This window comes from Haliotis asinina, chromosome 3 (assembly GCF_037392515.1).
Source record: "Haliotis asinina isolate JCU_RB_2024 chromosome 3, JCU_Hal_asi_v2, whole genome shotgun sequence".
NCBI classification, from domain to species: Eukaryota; Metazoa; Mollusca; class Gastropoda; order Lepetellida; family Haliotidae; genus Haliotis; species Haliotis asinina.
The window spans coordinates 10,358,065-10,382,542 of NC_090282.1; the positions used below are offsets into that span (position 1 = coordinate 10,358,065).

General features: G+C 37.3%; 2 protein-coding genes across 2 annotated transcripts in view; one reads left to right on the forward strand and one right to left on the reverse strand.

The window, feature by feature from the left end:
• The first annotated feature begins 376 nt into the window (after positions 1-376).
• The window catches only part of LOC137277445 (glutamate--cysteine ligase catalytic subunit-like), a 41,647-nt gene continuing 17,545 nt past the window's right edge, over positions 377-24,478 (forward strand). Inside the window, exons 1-7 of the mRNA XM_067809174.1 lie at positions 377-701; positions 6,078-6,178; positions 9,776-9,895; positions 10,103-10,168; positions 14,127-14,240; positions 15,117-15,175; positions 15,627-15,844. Of these exons, the coding sequence (XP_067665275.1) occupies positions 552-701; positions 6,078-6,178; positions 9,776-9,895; positions 10,103-10,168; positions 14,127-14,240; positions 15,117-15,175; positions 15,627-15,844 (828 nt within the window). The 5' untranslated portion in view covers positions 377-551. The remainder of the gene's footprint in view (positions 702-6,077; positions 6,179-9,775; positions 9,896-10,102; positions 10,169-14,126; positions 14,241-15,116; positions 15,176-15,626; positions 15,845-24,478) is intronic.
• Positions 20,239-22,072, reverse strand: LOC137277215 (serine-rich adhesin for platelets-like). Its single transcript, XM_067808886.1, has 2 exons — positions 21,274-22,072; positions 20,239-20,804 (listed from the first exon to the last, which is right to left on the reverse strand). Exons 1-2 carry the CDS (start codon positions 22,070-22,072, stop codon positions 20,239-20,241), a joined length of 1,365 nt encoding a protein of 454 aa, XP_067664987.1.

Here is a 24,478-nt window from a genome sequence, read left to right on the forward strand (position 1 = left end):
TCTGAGGATGCCGGTTCGAATCCCAGATGGGACTCCACCAAAATGTACTACAATTTGTACTTTACTAATAAAGTGTAATCCCAAATATAACATATGTTAATATCTGTTTTTTTTCAACAAAGCAAGCAAACCACCTCGCTGTTTGGGGGAATTCTTCATTACGAGAATCAAATGTGTAAATAATGATATTTATGTTTGATTTTCTGTTCAGAGGGCTATTCCACGCGTATAAAATACAGTGTAAAGATGAGTCCTCTAAATTCTTGTTAGATCAACCAATTGAAAACAAAAAAAATTAATCAATTATTGAACAGTCAGGCAGACGACTATCCGATGCAATATATAATATAACCAGTCGTTAAGAAAATACATGATCACATCAATTACAGTGCAGGATATAAACATCAGTCCAGAGCGGATCTAATAGTCTGTGATGTATATTATGTCAGCAGGTATTTAGAGTCATTTTGCGTTTGAGTAACAGTCCCAACGATATCGGCACTAGCATTTGCGCGGTGTATCTGTGCAGATCGCTCATCAAGTCCTGAGGAATGGGTTTGTTATCGGAAGGTTCGCCTTTGACCTGGGAAGAGACGAAGCGACACGCCGAGCACGTTCGTAAGCATGGCATCAAGCAGTTTATTACTCAGTACAAGAAACTGAAAGGACGGACCCGGGATGTCCTTTACTGGGGAGACGAGGTGAGGCTTCTTTTGATCGGTCATTCTGAAATTATGCACATAAGTTGCAGTAATATACAGGTCATCGCCATGGCCATGTGGGGCTCAGTAGGACAAGTGAGTTCCTACTGGACAGTCAGGTTTTATTCTGTTTTATATCATAATTTGGATTTATTTTCTTGCAAGTATACTGCTATTAAATGTAATATATCTGAGACACTTGATTAGGTACTAGGGCGATCTGTATCCATGGAGTATGTGATTGGGAAAGAGAACTTGGACAATGGGACATTTTCAGGATTATTAGCCATTTCTTGAATTTAGAATGGGCCATGGCCCTAGCATCAATAGTAAACCTCAAAATTTTAATGGGCCATTTTTTATTCTTATGTGCAAAATGGCCCATGGCCCCTGTCTTTCCCAATCCTTACTTACTAACTGACTTTTAAAGGGGCACTGATGTGGAGCGAATAATGTTTCTCGCCAACAGTCTTATTACGAAAGCAAACTGCAAATTGGTTAGTGCCCGCTTCCTCGAACGTGACGGACAAATGGACTGGGCTCCTGTCCACATTAGCAGAATTTCTTTGCCTAAACAGCAGGAGGCCGGATGCCCACCGTATGCAATCTCGATATTTAATCATGTTCTGAGAAAATATGATGTCTACAGGCACGTAGCAAGCCATTGTTTCAGTCCGAAAGATTGCAAAACTTTATATTTAGATAGTTTTGGGTGTTGGTTCAGCTGTGATAACAATGATAGCAAATATCATACGAAAATTTTGGTAGCTATGGTAGCTACCCTGGTTTATTATGTATGGCAATAAAAACGCAGTTGATTTATTTGAATTCATAAACTAAAAACGATGACTTTGCCTTTCGTAGAGAAATCTGAAAATCTTCTTACGTAAAAAAACCCCTTAATACACCTATTTACCCAAGTACACAGCAAATGCCTGTATGTATTCCTTATGTAACAAAGCTCCGTTGGTATCCTCAAAACAGTTTCGGCCCATAAGTGTTTTCAGGCTGCATGCGACGGAGAGATTACATCTTCCTTTCTGTAACTCGCGTTTGATGGTGTAAGCCTACAAGTGTTATTAGTCATCATTCTCTGGATGGTCAGTTAATGAATTTATAACAGGTATAATTAGTAGTAACACCACTTCGGTTACTCAACAAAGGTTCCCATTTGGCATTTCTCCTGTCTGGAGTAAATACTCAACATCATAAATTAAGGTCTGTAATGGCAAATGTATTGTATGTTATGTAATATGTGCATGTAAGTGATGCAAGAGGGTTTATCAGCTGAGTTACAAAAACAAACATTGATTAAAGGGTTAACCGATTAATTACTTTTATCCCTTCTACAACCGATTTGTCAAAAGGCAGTGTGTGTAGATGTACTAATCTATACTGACTACACCCTGTCGTAAAGTGCGAGTGTAAAAACAACATCCTCCCTTCAAAGAATTAATTAACCATCCTTGCGTTGATTGATTGCTCATTATTGGTTAACTAAATTACTTAGAATGGCGGACATAATACAATTAGTTGCCAGGTGTGCTATCTTGGGTGACCAATGAGAGGTTTATCAGGTTTTCACCAATGTGAAAGACGTGAAACGATGTGTTACTTTTTCGCAAATTAGACTGTTGTATGACACAAGACACAGAGCAGGATTATTTACCAGCTGATGAATGTAATACGATTTCTTTTATGTGGATATTGATGTATACTTTCCTGAACAAGGTAGTAGCCTGACATAGTTGCTGTAAAATTAGTCTGTTTTACATTCATTTTAATTTATTTGTTGTAGCATTCAACAGAATCTATATGACAGAAAACACACACTAGATCGCATATGTCTGTGAAATAGGATCCACATTGGCAATCTATACAATGTATAAATGTTGCTGTCATGTTAGAAAAGTATAAGCAGACTGTGTGTTCTTATATTAATTTTCAAAATCACACAAATATGACAATAAACTAATTGCGTTTATGAGACAAAATACAGAGACGTACATTGGCTTCGTTATTTTTCCGTCCTAATAGTTTTTGACCATTTCTGCCACTGGCAGATGATTAACGTTCAAAGTGTTTCATTTGTTTTGATAATATATTTGTAATGAAGTAAAAATGAATTCACCTTAGTTGATCTGTCTGTAATTAAACTCTCAATTGCGCATACGGACTGCGCGGCAGAGGTCACGAACCCGTCACGAATTCTGGGATATCATCCGGGTACTCACGGGAGAAAAACAATAACAGAAGTTTCCACCAGTCCACGGAAATTGCTCCGCATCAGTGCCCCTTTAAGACCACTTTATTCGGAACACTATGGTCACTGTCTGCTTCCAACAGTTCCATAGTTCATTTATTATACATTTGAAACATTAATTGAATTCCCTGTCCCTGCTACTAATAATTCAAATAATATATATTTTAGTTGCTCCCAGAAACCTTGATATCTCCAGGGTATACATTCTGATAAGTGTTCACTATACCCTAGATGCATCTTCTTGGGCCCAATAATTTTCTTACCTCCCTATGCTGGCTGCTCATTCTCACAGTAGCCAATTAGCTAAGCCACCGTTACAACCGAGATTGCCAGTGTCAACGAAGATAGTGGTCGCAGTTGCGAAGGTTTTTTCGTAGCGCAACTCAGATTTGAAGGGAAATATATAGACAAATTGACAGGTCCAAAACTTTTATAAAATGTATGCAAGAACTCCTGCCTCTTTCCGAGTACTCCTGCATCATTGGTGTTGCCAAGTTTAATCATGTGTTAATTGGTTAGATAATTTTGAAAGCAAAGGTGAGTGGAGCTTGATACCCACAACTTCCCAGTGTAGACACCTGATTGGATAGAAAGCCAGCCAAGGGAGATAATAAAGTTATCAGGCCGAGCTGTAGATGCATACAAGGTATAGTGAAGACCCTTCGGAACGTAAACCATGGAGATATTGAGGATGTTCACAAATTCATTTTACTGAGAACAAGTGATCCAGTTGAGTAGGTATGAGTTGGTTTGGGGTTACCAGACATTTGGATAGTCCAGGTCTCCTGCTGCAGTATTTTGGTATCTCAATCATTATTGTTGTATTGATAATATTAACAACCTTAGCATCGGTTAGGGACTGGTAGTTTAAGATTATTGTAGGAGGAGCTGGGTGAGAGGAGTGTTTGTAGGTGTTGACACAATCATAATTCAGATTTTGGTTACTCCTCTCTTCTGAAGGCATTTAAAAGGCGACTATTCTTGTTGGAAGAGGTGATGAATGGGATCGGATGGTTAGGGTCACTGACTTGGTTCAGACATGACATCTGTTCCCAATAGTGCAGATCGATGTTTATGTTGTTGATCACTGGATTGTCTTGTCCAGACTCGATTATTTACAGACTGCCGCCATATAGCTGGAATATTGCTGAGTGTGGCGTAAAACAAAATTCACTCACGTACTCACTTAAGGCAATCATGCTGTGAATCAAACATCTCCAAAAAAAATCTGATCAAATATCACATGATGTGTTCTTTTTTAAAATGCATGCATGGATTTTACTAATGGTTTTTACCAAATTGAGACATCGTGTTAGTTTAGTTCAACACCACACACATCAGTATTCCAGCCATATGATTGCAGTCCGTAAATAAGCATGTCTGGACCAGACAGTCAGTTGATCAACATCATGAGTCTAACCACCTGATCTCGTTAGTCACGTCTTTCGATCAGCATGGGTTGCCAAAAATCAGTTCTAACACAAATCTTCACAAGTTAAATGTTATTAAATGAGGTGATACAAAGTTCTAATGGCATTAGATAATATCACACCCATGTTCATTGTAAACACTTTGAATTAAAGGTTTGAGTATTTGTGTCAATGACACACTGTCATGTTTTCGTTGTATGAACATGAATAAATGATGTTCTTATTTGAACTGATGTTTTACATATTCCATATTGATGCAAAGTAAGACTGCACGTGACTATTATTTTCTTTGTCATTCAAGTATGTCATGATAAACATTTTTGTGTATACTTCATACAAACTAGCACGAGCTTGCGAAGTTTAAGAATAACAGCAAGCCCATTTCTGCTGTTACTGCAAGCATTCATACACCATGCCTTTAGAAAGCAATCAGATAAAGCATGTTTTATGTTGGAGACTAGGCTTATTCAGTAATTATTTGGCAGCGGCCATTCTCTTAGAGAGGAACACATGCCTGTTCGTGCTAACTAGACTGTCGCTATGTTGTGGAAGGCTCATTGCTTGAGTGGGTTCAGACTTTTTAGTCCTGTAGTTCAAATTCTGCTGGGCAATTGAACCAAAACATTTCTAGAATTTGGAAAAAGTATTATGTTATTGTTAACTCAGATCTATGTCATGTAGTATGTTGGTAAACACTACAAAAAATTGCCTCAGTTTTGCATGACTTGATTCCATAGAATGCTCCTATTATTGTAAACAATCTGACTTTCATCTTTTTTGATAAAGTAAATATTTAATGGTTTTATAGAGTTTATTTATAGTTTGGACCTAGATATTCAAAGCTCTCTTAGCACTAAGTCGGCCTTACTGCCATATATCAACATTAACTTAACATTAGCTCTAAGAGAGCTTAAAAAATCTAGGACCTGATAATTAATATCTAAACTTTGATCTGTTTGAAAAAACGGTAATGATGGAAACAAGTTTCTCCAGGTCATGTTGTTAACTGTCTCAGTTGATCATCACTTAATCATGTTAGTCAAATCAATTTCGAAAGGATTGGGATTGTGTTGCTATGGTTTCGCATATGTTTGTGATGAAGATTTCCTACTACTACCCGGTACCAGTTGTGGTCATCATAGATGTTATCTATTTCTTCATATTCTAGCATGAAACGGAAAACATTTCATAAGAATTCTTTGTATTCACTTGTAAGGTAGTAAGCCTTTCATATTATTTGAAATGCCTTCTTTTCTCCTCTCTGTATGAATGAGTGAGTGAGTTTAGTTTTATGGCGCATTTAGAAATAGTCAAGCAACATCACCAGACACCAGAAATGGGCTTCATGCATTGTGCATGTGGGAAATCAAACGTGGGTGTTTGCTGTGAATGGCAGATGTTTTTTACATGTACGATGTATTACCATGATCACATGTGAAGACTCAGCCCACTCCACCTGTGGTATTAATTTGTTCCAGCTGCGTAAATATGAAGAACATTATCAGTAGGTAGCAGGTACAATTTGAATTGACATTTCCCAAACGTATCAATATTTTATTGTTCTTATTAACCCTTTTTATTGCTATTTCACTGTAGTTTAGTTCTCAGACTCTGTGGTTTGGGGAAAGAAATGTGTTACCCAAGAGGATATAAAGAGGTTGTAATACATGTATTTCTCTTCAGGTTGAGTATATGTTGGTGAAGTTTGACCACAGCAAGAAGAAGACCCAGTTGTCTCTCAAAGCCCAGGAGGTCCTTCAGGCCCTGGTTCAGAGGCAGACAAAGTAAGTTTAAGAGGTGGCCAGTTGGTTAGCATTAGTATTGATAGCATCAGCTGTTTGTTCAACAGTCCTCATTTTTTGACCAGATTGTGGAGATTATCTGTCACTAACTTCAAAGGTGGAGTATCCAGTGTGGTATGCATTTGGTTAGCAATGGGTGGTCATTCATAACAGTCCTTATTTCTTGACTGGATTGTTGTCAATATGTACAAATCTCTCACTACCTACAAAGCTGGAGCCCTGAATCCAGGGGCAATTTTGAAATTTTGGTGCTTTAGTGTACTATCATGCTTTAGTGTACTAATATGCACATGCAAAACATGTGCCTCTTAGTGGGCTGTCACAGTATCACACAAGTTGTAACAATGTTTATGGAAGTGTGTGGGGATCCAGTGAGATTGATGTGTCAGGTACTGCAATTTGGCTCATTAACTTTAAAACTTGAACTGTTTTGGTTTTGGCACTTTGCAAAAATTCATCAATATGTCAGTGGGTTTTCAATAATAAAGTCTGGATCAGACAAAGCTACCAATTTATGTAGACAAAAACATATAATATTTCCTTATCTTGACGCATGCGTATGATGCTTATCTTCTTCTTGTATGCAAATGATAGTGGAATACTTGAATCCCTTGTAGTTCCCATGAAGAGGATGTTAACGTTCCCTTGAATCCAAGACACTCATGTGACTTGCCATGCATGTCACTCTTACCTTTTTTGCCCAGTGGTTGGGCGAACAATGGAGTCCTGTATACTGCACCATATCCTTAGCATATTTATATATTTTATCCAAATCAAGCTGTGAATGTTTTTGGCAATATTTAGCTTTTATCATCTGTCAGACTTTTGAGAAAATTATCCATATTTTGTGACATCTATTCATCATAATGTAGTTTGCTTATGTTTTTATGAAATCTTGGGGTGATTGCAGGTACCAGAGGATCAGCGGCTGATCCTCATCCTCAGTGCCCATCATGCATTAATGAATTTAATCCATGTTCTTCCAGCTTGTGTGTAGATACTGTATAAATTTATCAGATTTGCAGTTTCATCATATTTTGTGTTACATCTATAGACATGCAATGGACAGGGCAAGGAAGTCAAGTCTGGAGATAATGTTGATAACCATCTGTGGTTTACTGGTGAAATACCTCAGGTGACTTTCCAAGTACGTTACAGGGGCAGTCGTCTGTTGCCGGTCAGGACTTAGCCATGTCTAAGAAGAGGTCTGCTACTTGTGAGTCGACACCATCAGAGGGTAAAAGGAAGAAGTCCTCATCATCTGCAGCGCAGAAGAAATCATCTTCATCTAGAACCTTATCAGTTTATTCGTTCCAGTAAAATAACGCATCAGAGGTCATTCAATGCAGACATCTGTCTCCTAAGTGAGACGTAAGTGCTGACCCTCCAATACTGCTGCCTGAAGTACCAGTTAAAATCTACTAGAATGTCGATGCAGTCTACCTCCATGGTGAGACAATTGTCTCCTGCAATCACGACAACCGCTCAGTGTTTGAAGACCAGCCTCCAGCAACGCAGACGTCTGTCAACAAAGGCAACACCAGTGTAGTCTCATCATAGCTGCAAGAAGACACAGATGACGCCACAGTGTTCTTGAATGCTTCATCTACATTGCATCACTTGCAGCCTACAACGCAGAACTTTGAGTCTGGAAACTTCATGAAGCAGTTTACATTACGATGGAGCCTCAGTTAGCTGAAGATGATGATGACACACTTGATGGGCATTTGAAACCTGTTCTTTTGAGATCTACATCCTCGTCCAACAAGTGTGGCTAAAGACAACGCTTGCTAATGCTCACGATTGGGAGACTCAGCCATCATGGGGGAAGAGGAGGAAGTTTCCACCTCAATTTAGACAACTCATCCATCTTGGCAGCACAGACCTACTACATGTATGTCCGGTACAACACAGGGCTCTCTACCAGACAGTCTCAAGACGATCCTCGGACCAGAGGACACCCAAGACTTATCCTTGTATCCTGTCAGAACCCTAAAGATGTATCTTAAAGTAATAAAAAGACTAAAATGAGGAGAAGAAAATTCAAAAGCCTACTCATCCCCTTGTCAGCAGAGACGACCGTAGAAGTTTCAAGAACGACAATATCGTTTTGGATGAGAACAGTTTTACTAAGGGCCTACAAAGCAACAAGACTAAAACCTCCAAGAGCTTCCAAGCAATACAAAATCAGATCACTAGCATCCACACTCACTCTGCACACAAACTGCTTGATATCATCAAAAATGGATGGCTGATTTTGGAAGTCACAGTGTTTGCCAACCACTACTTCAGACACATCGCCACTGAAGACGTCACCAGCAGTCACCACTTTGGGCCACTTGTTGTAGCAGTGGTTCTAATGGTTCCACGAAGATGTTGAGTTGGAAATCTCACCCTTTATCACGTTAATTTGTTGATAACTTTCACCCTGGAGAATTTTGGTTGTGAGTTCATACGCACCATCTAAAGCAGATTAGCCCAAGTGATCATGTCTGTATGGGTAATGATCTCACCTGTATGCTCTTGGTCGCAACTCATTTATGGTAATGAGCTTTTCATAATTTATGGGTTGTTTATAGATAACTAGTAAGGAGAAGATAGTAGTATATCTAAGCTCCACATAAATCTATAGGATTCACTTGTTTTGGAGAAGATATGACAAGATGTGGTCCCTGCAAGTTGACAGCGGAACTTGGAAGAACAGGATCTAGGAAGTGCTGTTATGAAGTTACCATGAGGGGAATACAGGACATATCTAAGGTCAGCTGATGAATCCACAAGGTGCTTTGACCCACCACTGTTTATTTTTTAATCATAATAAGCATGTGTCAAGATAAGGAAAAATATGTATTGTTTTAAGTAAAATTGATATTTTATGCTTATCCTGACTCATGGTGTCAAACCCTACCAACCTCCACGTAGAATGCACTTCATGTTTCCCTGCAAACCCAGGTGCAAGGTTTTATTCAGGAGAGAGTGACAAGCTTGGCAAGTCACATGACTGTTTTGTTTGGAAAGGGTTGAAGGGAGGCAACTCATGGGTGAGTGAACTTTTATGACCTCTTTAAGGGAACTACAAGGGATACCTGAATTCACTATCATTTGCATAGAAGAAGAAGATAAGCATGATAAGCTTCAGGATGAGTCCGGTTAATTAATTAATTTCAGTTAAAAACTTACATGACATGTCAAGCCAGCCAGTGAGCCTAACCCCTCGATCCTCTTAATGGCCTCTTACAACAAACATGGGTTTCTAACCCAGGAGATAAAAAGGGTTTGTTTGGTTAGTAGATATAACATTATAATGTGTGTGTGGAAAGTTTCCATGTTAAACTGTAGCATGGTAACACCCCTTACACATATCATGCTTTTATCTGAAGTTTAAGATTATTTATTCAAAATGTTTTTACTCACTTATACTTGAATGTATTAAGTGACGAATCAATGGTTGAATAGGACATTTAGTAAACTTTGTTCTCTGCTAATTTATCGTATTATTGGTACAGATACATTCTTTTAGTGATGATATTAAGAACAGAGTCTGCTTGACATGATTCTGACTGTGACTTGTTTCTCCAGGGACTATCCAGCAACTTGGCACCCTGAATATGCCGACTACATGGTGGAGGGCACTCCAGGCAAGCCATACGGCTGTCTCATGGCTCACTTCAACCTGGTAGAGAGAAGCATGAAGCTGAGGTATGTGGGCACATTGGAAATGAAAAACCGGTAATATTCAATCAGTGTATACCAGAACCTCTCTCTGCCTCCATGACACCATCATTATTGTCATAGGACTTTCTGTTGATTCTTTAAGTATTCCCTTTGTCAGGTCCAAGATGAGATAAACATGTTAGTTGTCATGAAAAGACAAAGTGTCTTCTATATATATATGTTGTTTTCTAGACGAGAGGAGATCCAATCACTGCTTGAGCCAGATGAGGAAGCCATGTCCATCACAGTTTTTCCAAGGTAGGTTTACTTTAAACTTCACTACAATATTTTAAATTTATGTGATATTGTGCAAACTTGAAATATGCATGTCACATTTAAGTAAGTATGCACATCATTTTATGTTGATGACTGAATAAAACATATCGAAGTGAATTCTCATTAACAAATATGTCCTGAATACACAATGCCATTTAGAATGTTAAATGTGACATGTTGTGTTTTGGATAACATTTCCTCAGTGAAGTACCCATTCTGGTACTAGTACTTGTGTTGGGACCTGTGAAGGTCCAAGGTAGAATAGGCTTCATGCAAGAAAGAAAGTGTCATCTCAAATATAACATGTAACATGTGTAATAAATATGTGCAAATTGCGATAATGTTCTCAGAAATGGCTTATTTTATCATAAATATAGACAAATGTGTTGAAACAAGAAGTTCAGTGATAGCACATGAAACAGAGTGAGACAAACAAAAGACAAAACTCACCCATTTTTTTTTGCATCCATTCTCAATGAGAAGACAGAATATCTATTTTTCAGTTTGGAATAATGCTGCACATTGATACTGTGTACATCATTTGCTTATACTGGTGTTAGAACCTACACTGAAACACCACACCCAAACACAATGAAGAAGTTGTTCCTACTCTTGTTAAGTGGTCAAACATCTAACTGCCTCTAAATACAAGTCTGTTGGTGAATTGGCCTATGTTTTGGTTGGTTTATGGCAACATAGATTCAAAACATTTGCTTTGTAGGACGTGTAAGAGTCCCAGAATAGCTTCGTGTTTATTTCTTCACTGTGGTGGAAACCAGAAGCAGGATGTTGTGAGGCTGAGCGTGTAACCAATACTTCCATTGTATTTGTGACCTGTGCCTCTCAAAAAGCACTGTTGGAAATAGAGAAAAAAAGATTTTTTGCATTTATATCTACACTTTATGTAGTTAATATGTGAAGGTGTGTCACAGACCTGTTAGGCATTTCGACAAATGCTATTTGCAATAGTGTTATTTTTAGGGATACAGTGTAACAGAGCGAAAACCACCCAAACCCATTCGTTTGCCCCTTTTGGCAAGCATAGGTTACTGAAGATCAGTGCTATGGTGGATCTTCAGTCAGTCAAGGGCATTTATTAGAAAGAAAATTGTGGTATTACCAAGTATAGGGCATATCTTCAGCGCAAGACTTTACTAATTGGTAGTTGATATGGTTTCATTAGGATTATGCTATGAATTAAAGTGTCTTATTTGCAGGTGTAGTTGATATGGTTTCATTATGATTATGCTATGAATTAAAGTGTCTTATTTGCAGGTGTAGTTGATATGGTTTCATTATGATTATGCTATGAATTAAAGTGTCTTATTTGCAGGTGTAGTTGATATGGTATCATTAGGATTATGCTATGAATTAAAGTGTCTTATTTGCAGATGTAGTTGATATGGTTTCATTAGGATTATGCTATGAATTAAAGTGTCTTATTTGCAGATGTAGTTGATATGGTTTCATTAGGATTATGCTATGAATTAAAGTGTCCTATTTGCAGATGTAGTTGATATGGTTTCATTAGGATTATGCTATGAATTAAAGTGTCTTATTTGCAGATGTAGTTGATATGGTTTCATTAGGATTATGCTATGAATTAAAGTGTCCTATTTGCAGATGTAGTTGATATGGTTTCATTAGGATTATGCTATGAATTAAAGTGTCTTATTTGTAGATGTAGTTGATATGGTTTCATTAGGATTATGCTATGAATTAAAGTGTCTTATTTGCAGATGTAGTTGATATAGTTTCATTAGGATTATGCTATGAATTAAAGTGTCTTATTTGTAGATGTAGTTGATATGGTTTCATTAGGATTATGCTATGAATTAAAGTGTCTTATTTGCAGATGTAGTTGATATGGTTTCATTAGGATTATGCTATGAATTAAAGTGTCCTATTTGCAAATGTAGTTGATATGGTTTCATTAGGATTATGCTATGAATTAAAAAAAGTGTCTTATTTGTAGATGTAGTTGATATGGTTTCATTAGGATTATGCTATGAATTAAAGTGTCTTATTTGTAGATGTAGTTGATATAGTTTCATTAGGATTATGCTATGAATTAAAGTGTCTTATTTGTAGATGTAGTTGATATGGTTTCACTAGGATTATGCTATGAATTAAAGTGTCCTATTTGCAGATGTAGTTGATATGGTTTCATTAGGATTATGCTATGAATTAAAGCGTCCTATTTGCAGATGTAGTTGATATGGTTTCATTAGGATTATGCTATGAATTAAAGCGTCTTATTTGCAGATGTAGTTGATATGGTTTCATTAGGATTATGCTATGAATTAAAGTGTCTTATTTGCAGATGTAGTTGATATGGTTTCATTAGGATTATGCTATGAATTAAAGTGTCTTATTTGCAGATGTAGTTGATATGGTTTCATTAGGATTATGCTATGAATTAAAGTGTCCTATTTGCAGATGTAGTTGATATGGTTTCATTAGGATTATGCTATGAATTAAAGTGTCTTATTTGTAGATGTAGTTGATATGGTTTCATTAGGATTATGCTATGAATTAAAGTGTCTTATTTGCAGATGTAGTTGATATGGTTTCATTAGGATTATGCTATGAATTAAAGTGTCCTATTTGCAGATGTAGTTGATATGGTTTCATTAGGATTATGCTATGAATTAAAGTGTCCTATTTGCAGATGTAGTTGATATGGTTTCATTAGGATTATGCTATGAATTAAAGTGTCCTATTTGTAGATGTAGTTGATATGGTTTCATTAGGATTATGCTATGAATTAAAGTGTCTTATTTGTAGATGTAGTTGATATGGTTTCATTAGGATTATGCTATGAATTAAAGTGTCTTATTTGCAGATGTAGTTGATATGGTTTCATTAGGATTATGCTATGAATTAAAGTGTCCTATTTGCAGATGTAGTTGATATGGTTTCATTAGGATTATGCTATGAATTAAAGTGTCTTATTTGCAGATGTAGTTGATGTGGTTTCATTAGGATTATGCTATGAATTAAAGTGTCCTATTTGTAGATGTAGTTGATATGGTTTCACTAGGATTATGCTATGAATTAAAGTGTCTTATTTGCAGATGTAGTTGATATGGTTTCATTAGGATTATGCTATGAATTAAAGTGTCCTATTTGCAGATGTAGTTGATATGGTTTCATTAGGATTATGCTATGAATTAAAGTGTCCTATTTGTAGATGTAGTTGATATGGTTTCATTAGGATTATGCTATGAATTAAAGTGTCTTATTTGTAGATGTAGTTGATATGGTTTCACTAGGATTATGCTATGAATTAAAGTGTCTTATTTGCAGATGTAGTTGATATGGTTTCATTAGGATTATGCTATGAATTAAAGTGTCTTATTTGTAGATGTAGTTGATATGGTTTCACTAGGATTATGCTATGAATTAAAGTGTCTTATTTGCAGATGTAGTTGATATGGTTTCATTAGGATTATGCTATGAATTAAAGTGTCTTATTTGCAGATGTAGTTGATATGGTTTCATTAGGATTATGCTATGAATTAAAGTGTCTTATTTGCAGGTGTAGTTGATATGGTTTCATTAGGATTATGCTATGAATTAAAGTGTCTTATTTGCAGGTGTAGTTGATATGGTTTCATTAGGATTATGCTATGAATTAAAGTGTCTTATTTGCAGATGTAGTTGATATGGTTTCACTAGGATTATGCTATGAATTAAAGTGTCCTATTTGCAGATGTAGTTGATATGGTTTCATTAGGATTATGCTATGAATTAAAGTGTCTTATTTGCAGGTGTAGTTGATATGGTTTCATTAGGATTATGCTATGAATTAAAGTGTCTTATTTGTAGATGTAGTTGATATGGTTTCACTAGGATTATGCTATGAATTAAAGTGTCTTATTTGCAGATGGAGACATGAGTATGGATAACATTGTTCATGCAGAATGTCTGTTTTCAGACTCGGGTGTCCCAATTTTACTCTGCCAACGTATGAGCCCACACCAACATCTGGGGCTTCACGATCTCTCTTCTTCCCTGACGAAGCCATCAATAGTGGTCATCCACGCTTCAGGTATTGTCATGCTTACTTGACTTCACTTCAGCTTGTTCATGTTCAGTGATATTGATTACATAATGAAAAGATTTTAATCATAGGGTTTAATATAATCAAATGACGGCATAAATTTTTTTTGTGTTTGATAATGATTGCAAACTATACAAGACAAGACAAGAGGAGTATGTTCTGTAGTATAGCCTCATGAGTACAACTGAAATGTCATGTTCAAACTTGCTGTAGTCAAGTAATCTTACATTGGAACCTTCTTTCCTGCTGGTTGTATTTTTCATTTCAGTTTGTTGTTTAATGCATCAGTAAATACCATGTAAACATAAGAATGTGAAAACCTGAACTCTATCATGACTGCAAGGATAGTCCTTTGTCCTGGACCCAGAAACTCTGTTATCGTCCAAACATGATTTCCTGTTGTGCACAACGACATTCAAAATGGCCATGCCCATCCCCATGTTAGGCTGTGAGATGGCGAGTGCCACCAATAGGCAGTTGGATTAGGTGTCAAAATAGGTTTGGGAGCTTTTGAGTTGGCCAGGTTTATTGCTTGTTCCATGAAAAGGATTCTAACTAGTAAAATACAAATTCTAGTACTTTTTGAGTTTGAGTCCCATTCAAACCCACATTCTCAATGTCAGGCATCAAATCGCCAGCACACAAAGTGGGATGTCTAACCCACTCAGCCACTGCGATTTGCACATATCATAGTGACTGTTACCTGATATCGTGCTGTGGCCCACATCTCAATATTTATCAATGCAATGCAAATGAAGGACTGTTTTGATCCCTGGACAGGTTTGTTAAATAAAATGATTGACTGCATTGTACTTATCCATGGTGTCAGAAGTCTTAACTGAGATGAACCTTAACCTGTTTCAGAACTTTAACCAGGAATATCAGGGAACGCCGTGGACAGAAAGTGACGATCAATGTACCAGGTGAGGAGTAACTTGGATGACCTTAATCCCACCTTCCCATTGATACACTACACATCATTCTTTTTGTGTCTTTTGAAACTGCAGGAAATCAGACTGGAAATATTCCTGAGAAACATGTTGCTTGATGAGGTCACAACATTTAACCATATCATATGCATGTATTTGCAAAAGAAGAAAAATATGTTACATAATGTTACCATGGTTACTAAACCCTGAAATTTTTATACAAACACAATATCTACCACAGAACAAGACAGCATTTCTCCCTTTTGTATCATTGCATAATGTATATCTGCACATTCAGCATGTTTGCAGAATCCTTCATTGCCTATCCCTCAAGTATACAGGACTAAGGACATCCCTCATGGTCTTTGTAGAAATGTCACTGAAAATATGTTTCATATATCTGTACATACAATATTGCAGAATTCTTCATTTGCCTATCCTTCAGTGTATAAGGACGTCAACACAGAAGATCCATTTATAGAAGACTTTTCTGCCCTTGGAGATGATGGCGAGGCTCAGAGAGCGGCCAAACCAGACAACATATACATGGACTGTATGGGTTTCGGCATGGGCAACTCATGTCTTCAAGTGACCTTCCAGGCTTGCAACATCGACGAAGCTCGACTGCTGTATGATCAGCTCACTACACTGTGCCCGATGTTGGTAAGGACTTCTTGCACTCTCAAGACACCCCATGTCCTCTTGGTCACAGTTACAGAACACTTAACACTGTCCCTGATTACACTGTCCTCTGGCTCACAGTGGCTGAACACTTACATTGTCCCTGCTTACTGTCTTCTGTGTCACAGTGACACAACACTTAACGCTGTCCCTGCTTACACTGTCCTCTGTGTCGCATTGACAGAACACTTACATTGTCCCTGCTTACACTGTCTTCTGTGTCACAGTGACACAACACTTAACGCTGTCCCTGCTTACACTGTCCTCTGTGTTGCATTGACAGAACACTTACATTGTCCCTGCTTACACTGTCTTCTGTGTCACAGTGACATAACACTTACATTGTCCTTGCTTACACTGTCTTCTGTGTCACAGTGACAGAACACTTACACTGTCCCTGCTTTCATAGTTCTCTGGGTCAGAGTGACAGAACATTTACACTGTCCTCTTTGTCACATTGAACATTTCGAACAGAACACTATTTTCAACAGCGTGCACAAAATTACAAAATGTATCTGATGTGAAAGTGCCCTTTGTTAGCTGTTGGCTTGAGGTTCTATTATGCAGGTACAGGGATATATCTAGGACTAAATGTAGTTGCAGGCCGTTTTGGAAAACAATCTTTGCATTGTTTGAAATTGTGATTTCTTGAATTCTTGTTTTTTTTGCCAAACATTCCACTAAGTCACCTCATTGAAGCTGTTGCATGAATTGTAACTATGCCAGACTGGAGAAGTATAAGAATTAGTTCTTAGGCAATGGCTTTTGTGATAGTGGTGGTGCAAGGTACATTTTGGAGGAGGGGAGGGAGGGATTCACCATTTGAACAAGCTTCTGTACAGTTGTAATTCACAGAGTGCCCCTTGATGTTATCCAGTGTGTACAGTATACTGTACGGTATTGAGATAACAAAAACATTATTCATGCCTAATGATCAGTTGAACAGATGTGTGGGCTTACATAGATGTTCCACTGTAATATGTTTCTATGGTCACCTCCGAGAATTGGTTTTCATATGCAGAGAAATATTATTATTTTGTTTTTGCCAATGTACAATGACAATGAAACATAGTATACAATAAAGAAAATACATATACATATATATTACTCCTGAAAATATTGCTTTTAATATCACAGATCAGCACTTTACCTGTTATTGTATAATACCGTCTGGGGCTAAATTTGACTGTCAGTGTTTATGTAACATGTGTACAATGAGCTTTTATTTTGTTTCTCACCACCAAAATGTTATCAATAGTAATAATAATATCAGTAAATAGAACCACCTCACCAAGAACTCTCCTTGAAATTCAAATTAATCATAAGAGATACAAAGTCTCTGTGTACCACTCTATCCATTTTTCTCTTTTTTAAATTATCATTTTGGCAACATTAAAGTATTTCAGAACTAAATCCACCCACATTTTGGGGAGGAAATGTGTGAACAGCTGATAGCATTTTCCTGGTTTTTTGCAAGGCGAGTACACTTGTAATATTAATTTCTCTGCTTGAAAGAGGTCTTGCACCCTATAAACAAATACTTGTCTAATGATGTCTGATAAAAATTTCAAATTGCTAGCAAAACAGCATAACATGCTATCAAGACTTGCTGCCTTAACACCGAAACACAAGATTAAGTAGTGTGAAATCTAAGGACAAATACTATTTACTATGCAGCCAATATTATACGAGTTGTGGGTAATGAATACATTACCATATAATAAGGTATTAATCATATTGCTGAGATAAACAGTAGCAAGGTGTAATGTTTAACATATTTTAACCATGTGACAATGTTTATTTATCATGGCAATGACAAGTGACAAATGACTGTCAGATTAAATATGTATGAATGTTGATTTACGTCCCTTCTGGCTTAGATATATTCCATTTTTCATATTTCACTTTAATTAATGCAACTTTCCATGCACAAACAGTTTTCTTTAACAAGATTAATGAATATTCGATTTAAGTAATTGTGAATAATGGATTCCTAGAGATTTATGGCACAATTCACTGAATATATGTACAATCAGTGTAGCCTCGCAGTCCTACTGAGCGCGATATTGGATCATGTTGTTCATTATATTACAGTATTTCACAGCCACGATGGTATGCTTGAGGATGCAGCCTATTCATAAAATTTTATGGTTTGAAAATGGAAATATTAGTGAAACATGTGGCACCTGGTGATGATGTGTTGATGCCTGAGAACTGATACTATTTCTGCTAAGCCTCAATAAGAATTGGGAAATTTGTGAATTGCTGCAGATTTGTGGCCAAATGTTGGCCTCTGAATAAGCATGATAAGGTTGATGAACCCTGATATACAAAGTCCTGCAAAAAGAATTCAGACACAGGGTGTCATTTCCATAGACTTACATGCTATTTCAGTGTAGCATACATAATTTTAATGATGTGACATGGATCTTTGTCAAAGTTGAAAGGTAAATTTCAACTCTGCTCTGTGCACATAATTTGTGTTCAATCCTTCGACCTCTGTTTAACTAATGACATCACATTTATCAATTTATGTCTGGTTCCACCATGCACAATCCCATAGACTGCCATGATAAAGGAGTTCACGGCACTGTACATATGTTGATCAAATTGTTGCCATTTGATAAATAAGCAGCAGAAAATTAAACAGAAATTATGAGATTTTAGGTATGATGATTTCTCACATAGGTGCAAAATTTGACTTGGATCCTGGAAAATTTAATTCAAGAAAAATATTTATGCTACACTAAATTAACATGTAAGTCTATGGAAATTACACCAAGTGTCTGAATACTTTTGGCACGAGTCTGTATCTCACATATATGTCAAGTAATTACCTGGATATTGAACAATGTCTATCCACAAATCTAAATCTGACTGGGTTGTGATTCCCTAGACACAGAAGGATTTAATGTTTTCCCATGTTGAGCAAGGACTTTGTGTTTTTGTCAAAGCATTATGCATTGATAAAGTTAGCTTCTGACAAAAGTGACATAGCGTAGCTGCATTTTCATGTAGGAGGACATTTGCCCTTCAACTAAGATCTTTGATGTGGACACCTCAGAACTGCATGCATGTTTTACTCATTTGTAGCAATTTTGTGTGTATAAGCATGTGGCTTTCTTTTGAGTCTGTCTGCATTGATGAGAAACTTGTCTCATGATCTTGAACTCAAAGTTTGACAAGTCATCACAAATGGAGAGTAAAGATGCTTCAGATGTAAAAGTGATTTCAATAATATGGCATTGAATCATTCAACTTGATTCCTGTTGGTTTCAAAATGGAAAGACATATAAAAATTGAACTTTTTCCTGGACAGGTAAACTGTTAAAATTCTGTCCACAAACAAGCTCTTCTTTTCCAGTGATCTTAAGTGGTATTTTTTATAAGTGCGCCAGTCTGTTGCCACCTGTGTCTTTAAAATGGACGTTCATGAATATCTTTTATCTCTGTGGCTTTTCTCCGTATGAATTCTGCCATTCCTCCAAGGTATGATCTACCATGATGATTAGCAGTTTAAATGCACTTGCGGATGTATGGCACACAGATAAACCAGTCAGCGAGTGTGCCTGTTAATGTGATTGAATGCAACGTTACATTCTCAGTGGTCATGCTCACTATGTAGACACTTTGCAAATGTTGTTTAGTTTTTGTCATATATGATATATTGCATACTTTATATGTCCCCTCCAGATGTATTGTTACAAGTAGGGTACTAGTAGTATGGATTGGTATCCATGTGAGCCCAGACATAGGACTGGATGAATGATTCAAGACTCCTATATTGCATGTTCACCAAGTACACCAATTTTGCCATTTGTCTGTAAATGTAATGTCTGCTCAGTCAAATCAGATGAATAATTGATATCAATTACCTGTAATGTTCACAAGTTGCTAAATTGTATGATCAAGTTGATGGGTTTCTTTGTTGTGTGTGTTTTATTAGTTCTAGGAGGACCTGTAGTACTACTACCACTTGTTTCCCATCCACCTGACTCCCCAATAGGCACAATGAGTTGGTTGTTAAACAGACAGATATCAAGATATGGTTTTTGCATGTTTAATTTATATGAAACATTGTGTGAAACATGTTGACAACCATCACAAGTTACAAAAGTACACAAAATCAATATTAATCAGTCAGTTTCACACATTAGCCGAAGTGACAAAAAATGTTTACATATTCAGAATTTTAACAAGGAAACAAAGAACATTGTGAGTTTGTTTTCACTATACAGGAGAAGCAGGGAGATCAGTAAGGTGGTCATTAGAGTGTGAGAGTAGAGACTAGTTCCACAAAGCATGTTTGTTGTTACCAGATCAGTGATATGATAATTGTAGCCCTACCATGGCTTTGTGGGATGGTGCCTAGTGGGTCATTTGAAGAAGATCTCTTCATATAGGAGGAAGAGAGTAAAGGCATTATAGTTGGCGTGGACCCAACTCTCTCCATACCCTCCATCAACAAGCATGACATACACCTGATCACCAAACTCTAATCGACTGATCGTCTGTATACTACTGGAAGGGTAAAACCCAGAATTCTTACTGTCGTCTGCCCAGAGTGCTGCGATTGGTCGACTGTTGATGAAGATACGGGCATTTACCTTGGCACCTGGGTGAGACATGAGATACAGGGAAATGACATATACACCAGGAATTGTACAGATAAAAACACCAGTTGTGTTGTCATAGTTGTCTGCAAGATCAATCAGTTTTAAATCAAAGGGCACAATGACATCCTTATCTGGCCCAAAGTGTTCTGTGAGGACAGAGGATGAAGCAGCCTGCATGGACATTGATGCCTGGGCAGCAGGTCCAGGCTCACCCTTGGCTCCTTTGGGCCCGGGAGGACCAGCAGGACCCCTGTCCCCCTTCTTCCCTTGAGCCTTGTTGGCTTTCTTGGACCCTTTCTTCCCTTTTCCTGCATTTTTCTTTTTATCTGGAAAATAGGTAATTTGACATTTATGTCTAGTTGATAAATTAGGAAAGAAAGGTACTTGATTTGTAAATAAGTACTGTGTATATCTGTTTGACAACGTGTAGGTAGGAAATGAACAGATAGCGGTGGGAAATGAACAAATAGAGGTGGGAATTGTGACCTTTGTGTTTATTGCTCAGCTCCTTTTACTTAAAAAATAAACATTACATGTGAGCAGTGCTTCATAAGAACACTAACTTGGACTTCTGTGGAAGATTCCAAACTAGGCTTACTACTGAAGGTCTTTTCTACAGAAGGTCCATCATTACATGCCAGCTGTACTTACTACAGATAACCTCTCCCAAACTGGACTTACTACTGGAGGTACCTCATGTCGATCCTACAAAACCTCCAATCATGTATCTAGAATAATGGAGAGCATGGCAAAAAAACAAGAAAGATAGAAAAGCCTATGTTATTCATTACATACCAGAGGCTGCAGCAAATGCTACAGGTTTGACATCGGTGTCTATGGTGTGAACTCTGATTGTGGCTTCCGGTGACAATGGGGTGGTTGTACTTCTCCCACCACCCATAGCAGTGGCAGTGTGAGTAGGGTTGGGTGGAGTCACAGGCTTCTTCTTAGACTGTATGCCTTGGGTAGATTTCTGAGATGTTGATCTGGGGTTTTGATTTTGTTTGGTGGACTGCATCTTTCTCGGCTTTCGTTTCTTTTTCTTTGTCTTTTTGGTTGTAGTCTTGTCAGCAGAGGTTGTTGTTGTAGAGGCTGGGTTAGCTATATCTGCTATTGACAGTTTTTTCATCTTGCCATTTGTCTTAATGACACTGATTCCTGGTGAACTTGTTGAAACCGCTTTACTTACATGTGTTGTGGCAGATGTAGTGGAATGTGATTCAGTGGTTGAAGTTGATGTAGTTGTTGAAGTTGATTTTGGTGTTTCTGTTGTTGGTGTTGCTGAGGACATTTCACCTGTTTCTTCTGAAGATTCAGCAGCATTAGGAGTGACAAAGGACTTGGTAGCTGGAGTCATCTTGGTTCCTGTCAGCTGGGTGGATCGTGATCTGCTAATAACCTCAGTCACATTCAGTGGTCTTGTCGGATGAATACTATGGTGTGCATCTGTTCTGGGTGATTGTGATGTATACTGGGAACTAGCCAGTGTTGGCACGGAGGAGAGGGTGGTGTTGAGGTCAACACTGTTGCCACTGAGCGTGACACTGAGACAGGTCAGGATGGCGGTGTGGAGACAGGTGACAGCCATACTCATAGTTGCTAGATGGCTCTTCACTCTTACTTGGGTGCAAGTCTGTAAAAGTAACATCACCAGATAGACGTCTTTCTTATCAAAATGGATTTTTTGGGAGAATAACTATTGTCTCCTCAGCAAATTTTACATGATTGGTCCATCACCACTTTTCAGTAATTTTTGAAAAACTGGAAAATGTTCTTTAAAATCTTTCATACCATTTGCAATTTTTGTCATAATTTTAAATTTTGAAGGTTTATTTGATATGATTTTAATATGATTTCAAAAGCTTAGTTGTTCAGAAGGTAGCATTGTAGAAAATGATTCCAATATCATCATGATCCAGGACATTGAACATGTTACACGACTGAAAGTATTTATGTGACCACTGTTCAAACCATGGTATGCTACTGAAAGTGTCTATGTGACCAATGCTTCACACTGACGTATATGCTCATCTGATAACTGTAAAGTTTCAGCTTTATTCTTTAATCATTCTGATTGTATGGGCTATGATGGGCCTTCAACTTACCTGGGTCTCCTTTCACAAAGCATTAAGGTGATTGTAAGTCACTAAGATAACCTTAATGCAATGTTAAAGAATGGGAGTCAAGGTTAACCTCAGGAGAGGTTGCTCCATGTAACTCTTTTTGGCAATGTTTTTAGTGGCTTGTTATGACCTCAAACCAGTTGACTGAGAAAATGTCACTGATGTAAAATAGTTGCATATGTTTTTAAGGCCTGACAGACCTGGGTTTACATGTAACACTGACTTAGAAAACACTTATGATCACTCACATCATATTATATTAACACTTCTCTCATTGAGCTTGTCAGTAGGAAACTTCATTTAAGTACCGGTCTTGTTTCCATCATTAGCCATACTTTAACTTGACTATGAGGTTGAGATATAGAGCCTAGGTAACAGATGAAATACTTTGCCATCCACATACCATCAACCATGTTACAGGTTGGACTTTTTTTTATATTTATGTCTGCAAATAATACAATGCTTTTTCTGAAGTATGTTCATTAAGTACAGATGTACTGCAGTAAGTTATGTTATCACAAGCACACTTGTAACCACGTCACAGATGTGTTAACTGTATAATGGGGTCCCTGACACTTGTATGTTTCAGTCAGATGTGTTTAGTGAACTAATATCATCACAAAATAACATCACTGGTCCCTTTGAGTTTGTTTTAGCCATAGTGTGAAACCAGGTATGTCGTTTTACATTCCCTTTTAATCACACACCTGACACAAAGACGAGATTGTACCTTAGGCTCAAATATTTTCTTTTGTATTCATCTCTTTAAAGATATGTTAATTGTGTACACTGGTACCCTTACAATTGCAAAATGTATCATTATATGAAAGGTGTAAGTCCATCACTAACCTTCAAGTCCACTCTCTTTTAGAGCATTGTGAAAATCCTTAATGTTCCAATGCTGAGTCCTCTGTTTCAACCGTCCTCTGACCTGTTCCTCGATGAAGTATCATTTATAGGAGTAAACAAGCTGACTCTATTTCTTTCGTAAACAATAAATATAAACAAATGTGTTTGTCGCCTTGGCCGGTAAGCCTGTACAAATTTATCCTGTATCCTAGTTCATAACATGAAATGTGAGGAATCAAATGTTTATATCGTCTTAGGAAACATTGCTTCACCTAATGCCACTTAGTAAATACAGGGCACAAATTCTTTATTGATATTTTGCTACCTCCAGACTCTCAGTTTTACTTCACTCTCAGTTCAAGATGAGGAGGACAGATTCAAGAGGCTGGTGTTGTCACCTGAACAATATTTGGCCTATGTGGGTGGGACACGCTGGTTGTATTTAGAAATTCCCCTTAAAAATAACTTGGGCATTGTAGCTCTTTAACTTTTCCACCCCTTTGGTATTATTTGAATTAAATCTTTGAACTTAAGCTTGTAAGTGTATTTTCATGAATGGTGATGTAGATACGAGGAATATGTATGTAACATGGATCTCAGTTATAGGGAGATGGATATGAATGTATATTTACAAATACAGTAACATGTCCACAGCTGATGTATTATATATTATAAGAAGTGAAGCTTAATCAGGGTTTTACATTACTGTTAGCAAATGCATGACAGGGACATACTTGTAGTAAATTCCTGGCCAGGTAAATTGAGTATCAGAAGAAACTAGGCAGTGACTGTCATTTCAGTTGGTGTAGTTTTCTTGACACATTTGTACTTTTTACCTCTCACACTGACATATGTGGTCATGAAAGCCATGTGTTGTCAATAAGCAGACATACAGACAAAACAAGACAATTGTGTATTTGTTTCAAAGACTTGGACTCCTAGTAACTCCCACTCTTCTGTTTTCACGTATCCTTGCATTTGTGCCAGACAATGGAGACTGGACTGATTATATATGCAAACACAGTTTC

Bases quoted from the DNA above. Each gene is read 5' to 3' on its own strand.
- LOC137277215 (XM_067808886.1), bottom strand. From the start codon at position 22,072: ATGAGTATGGCTGTCACCTGTCTCCACACCGCCATCCTGACCTGTCTC. The intron at 20,805-21,273 runs GTATGTAATGAA...CCTATTTTCCAG, and splicing joins AGCATTTGCTGCAGCCTCTG to ATAAAAAGAAAAATGCAGGA.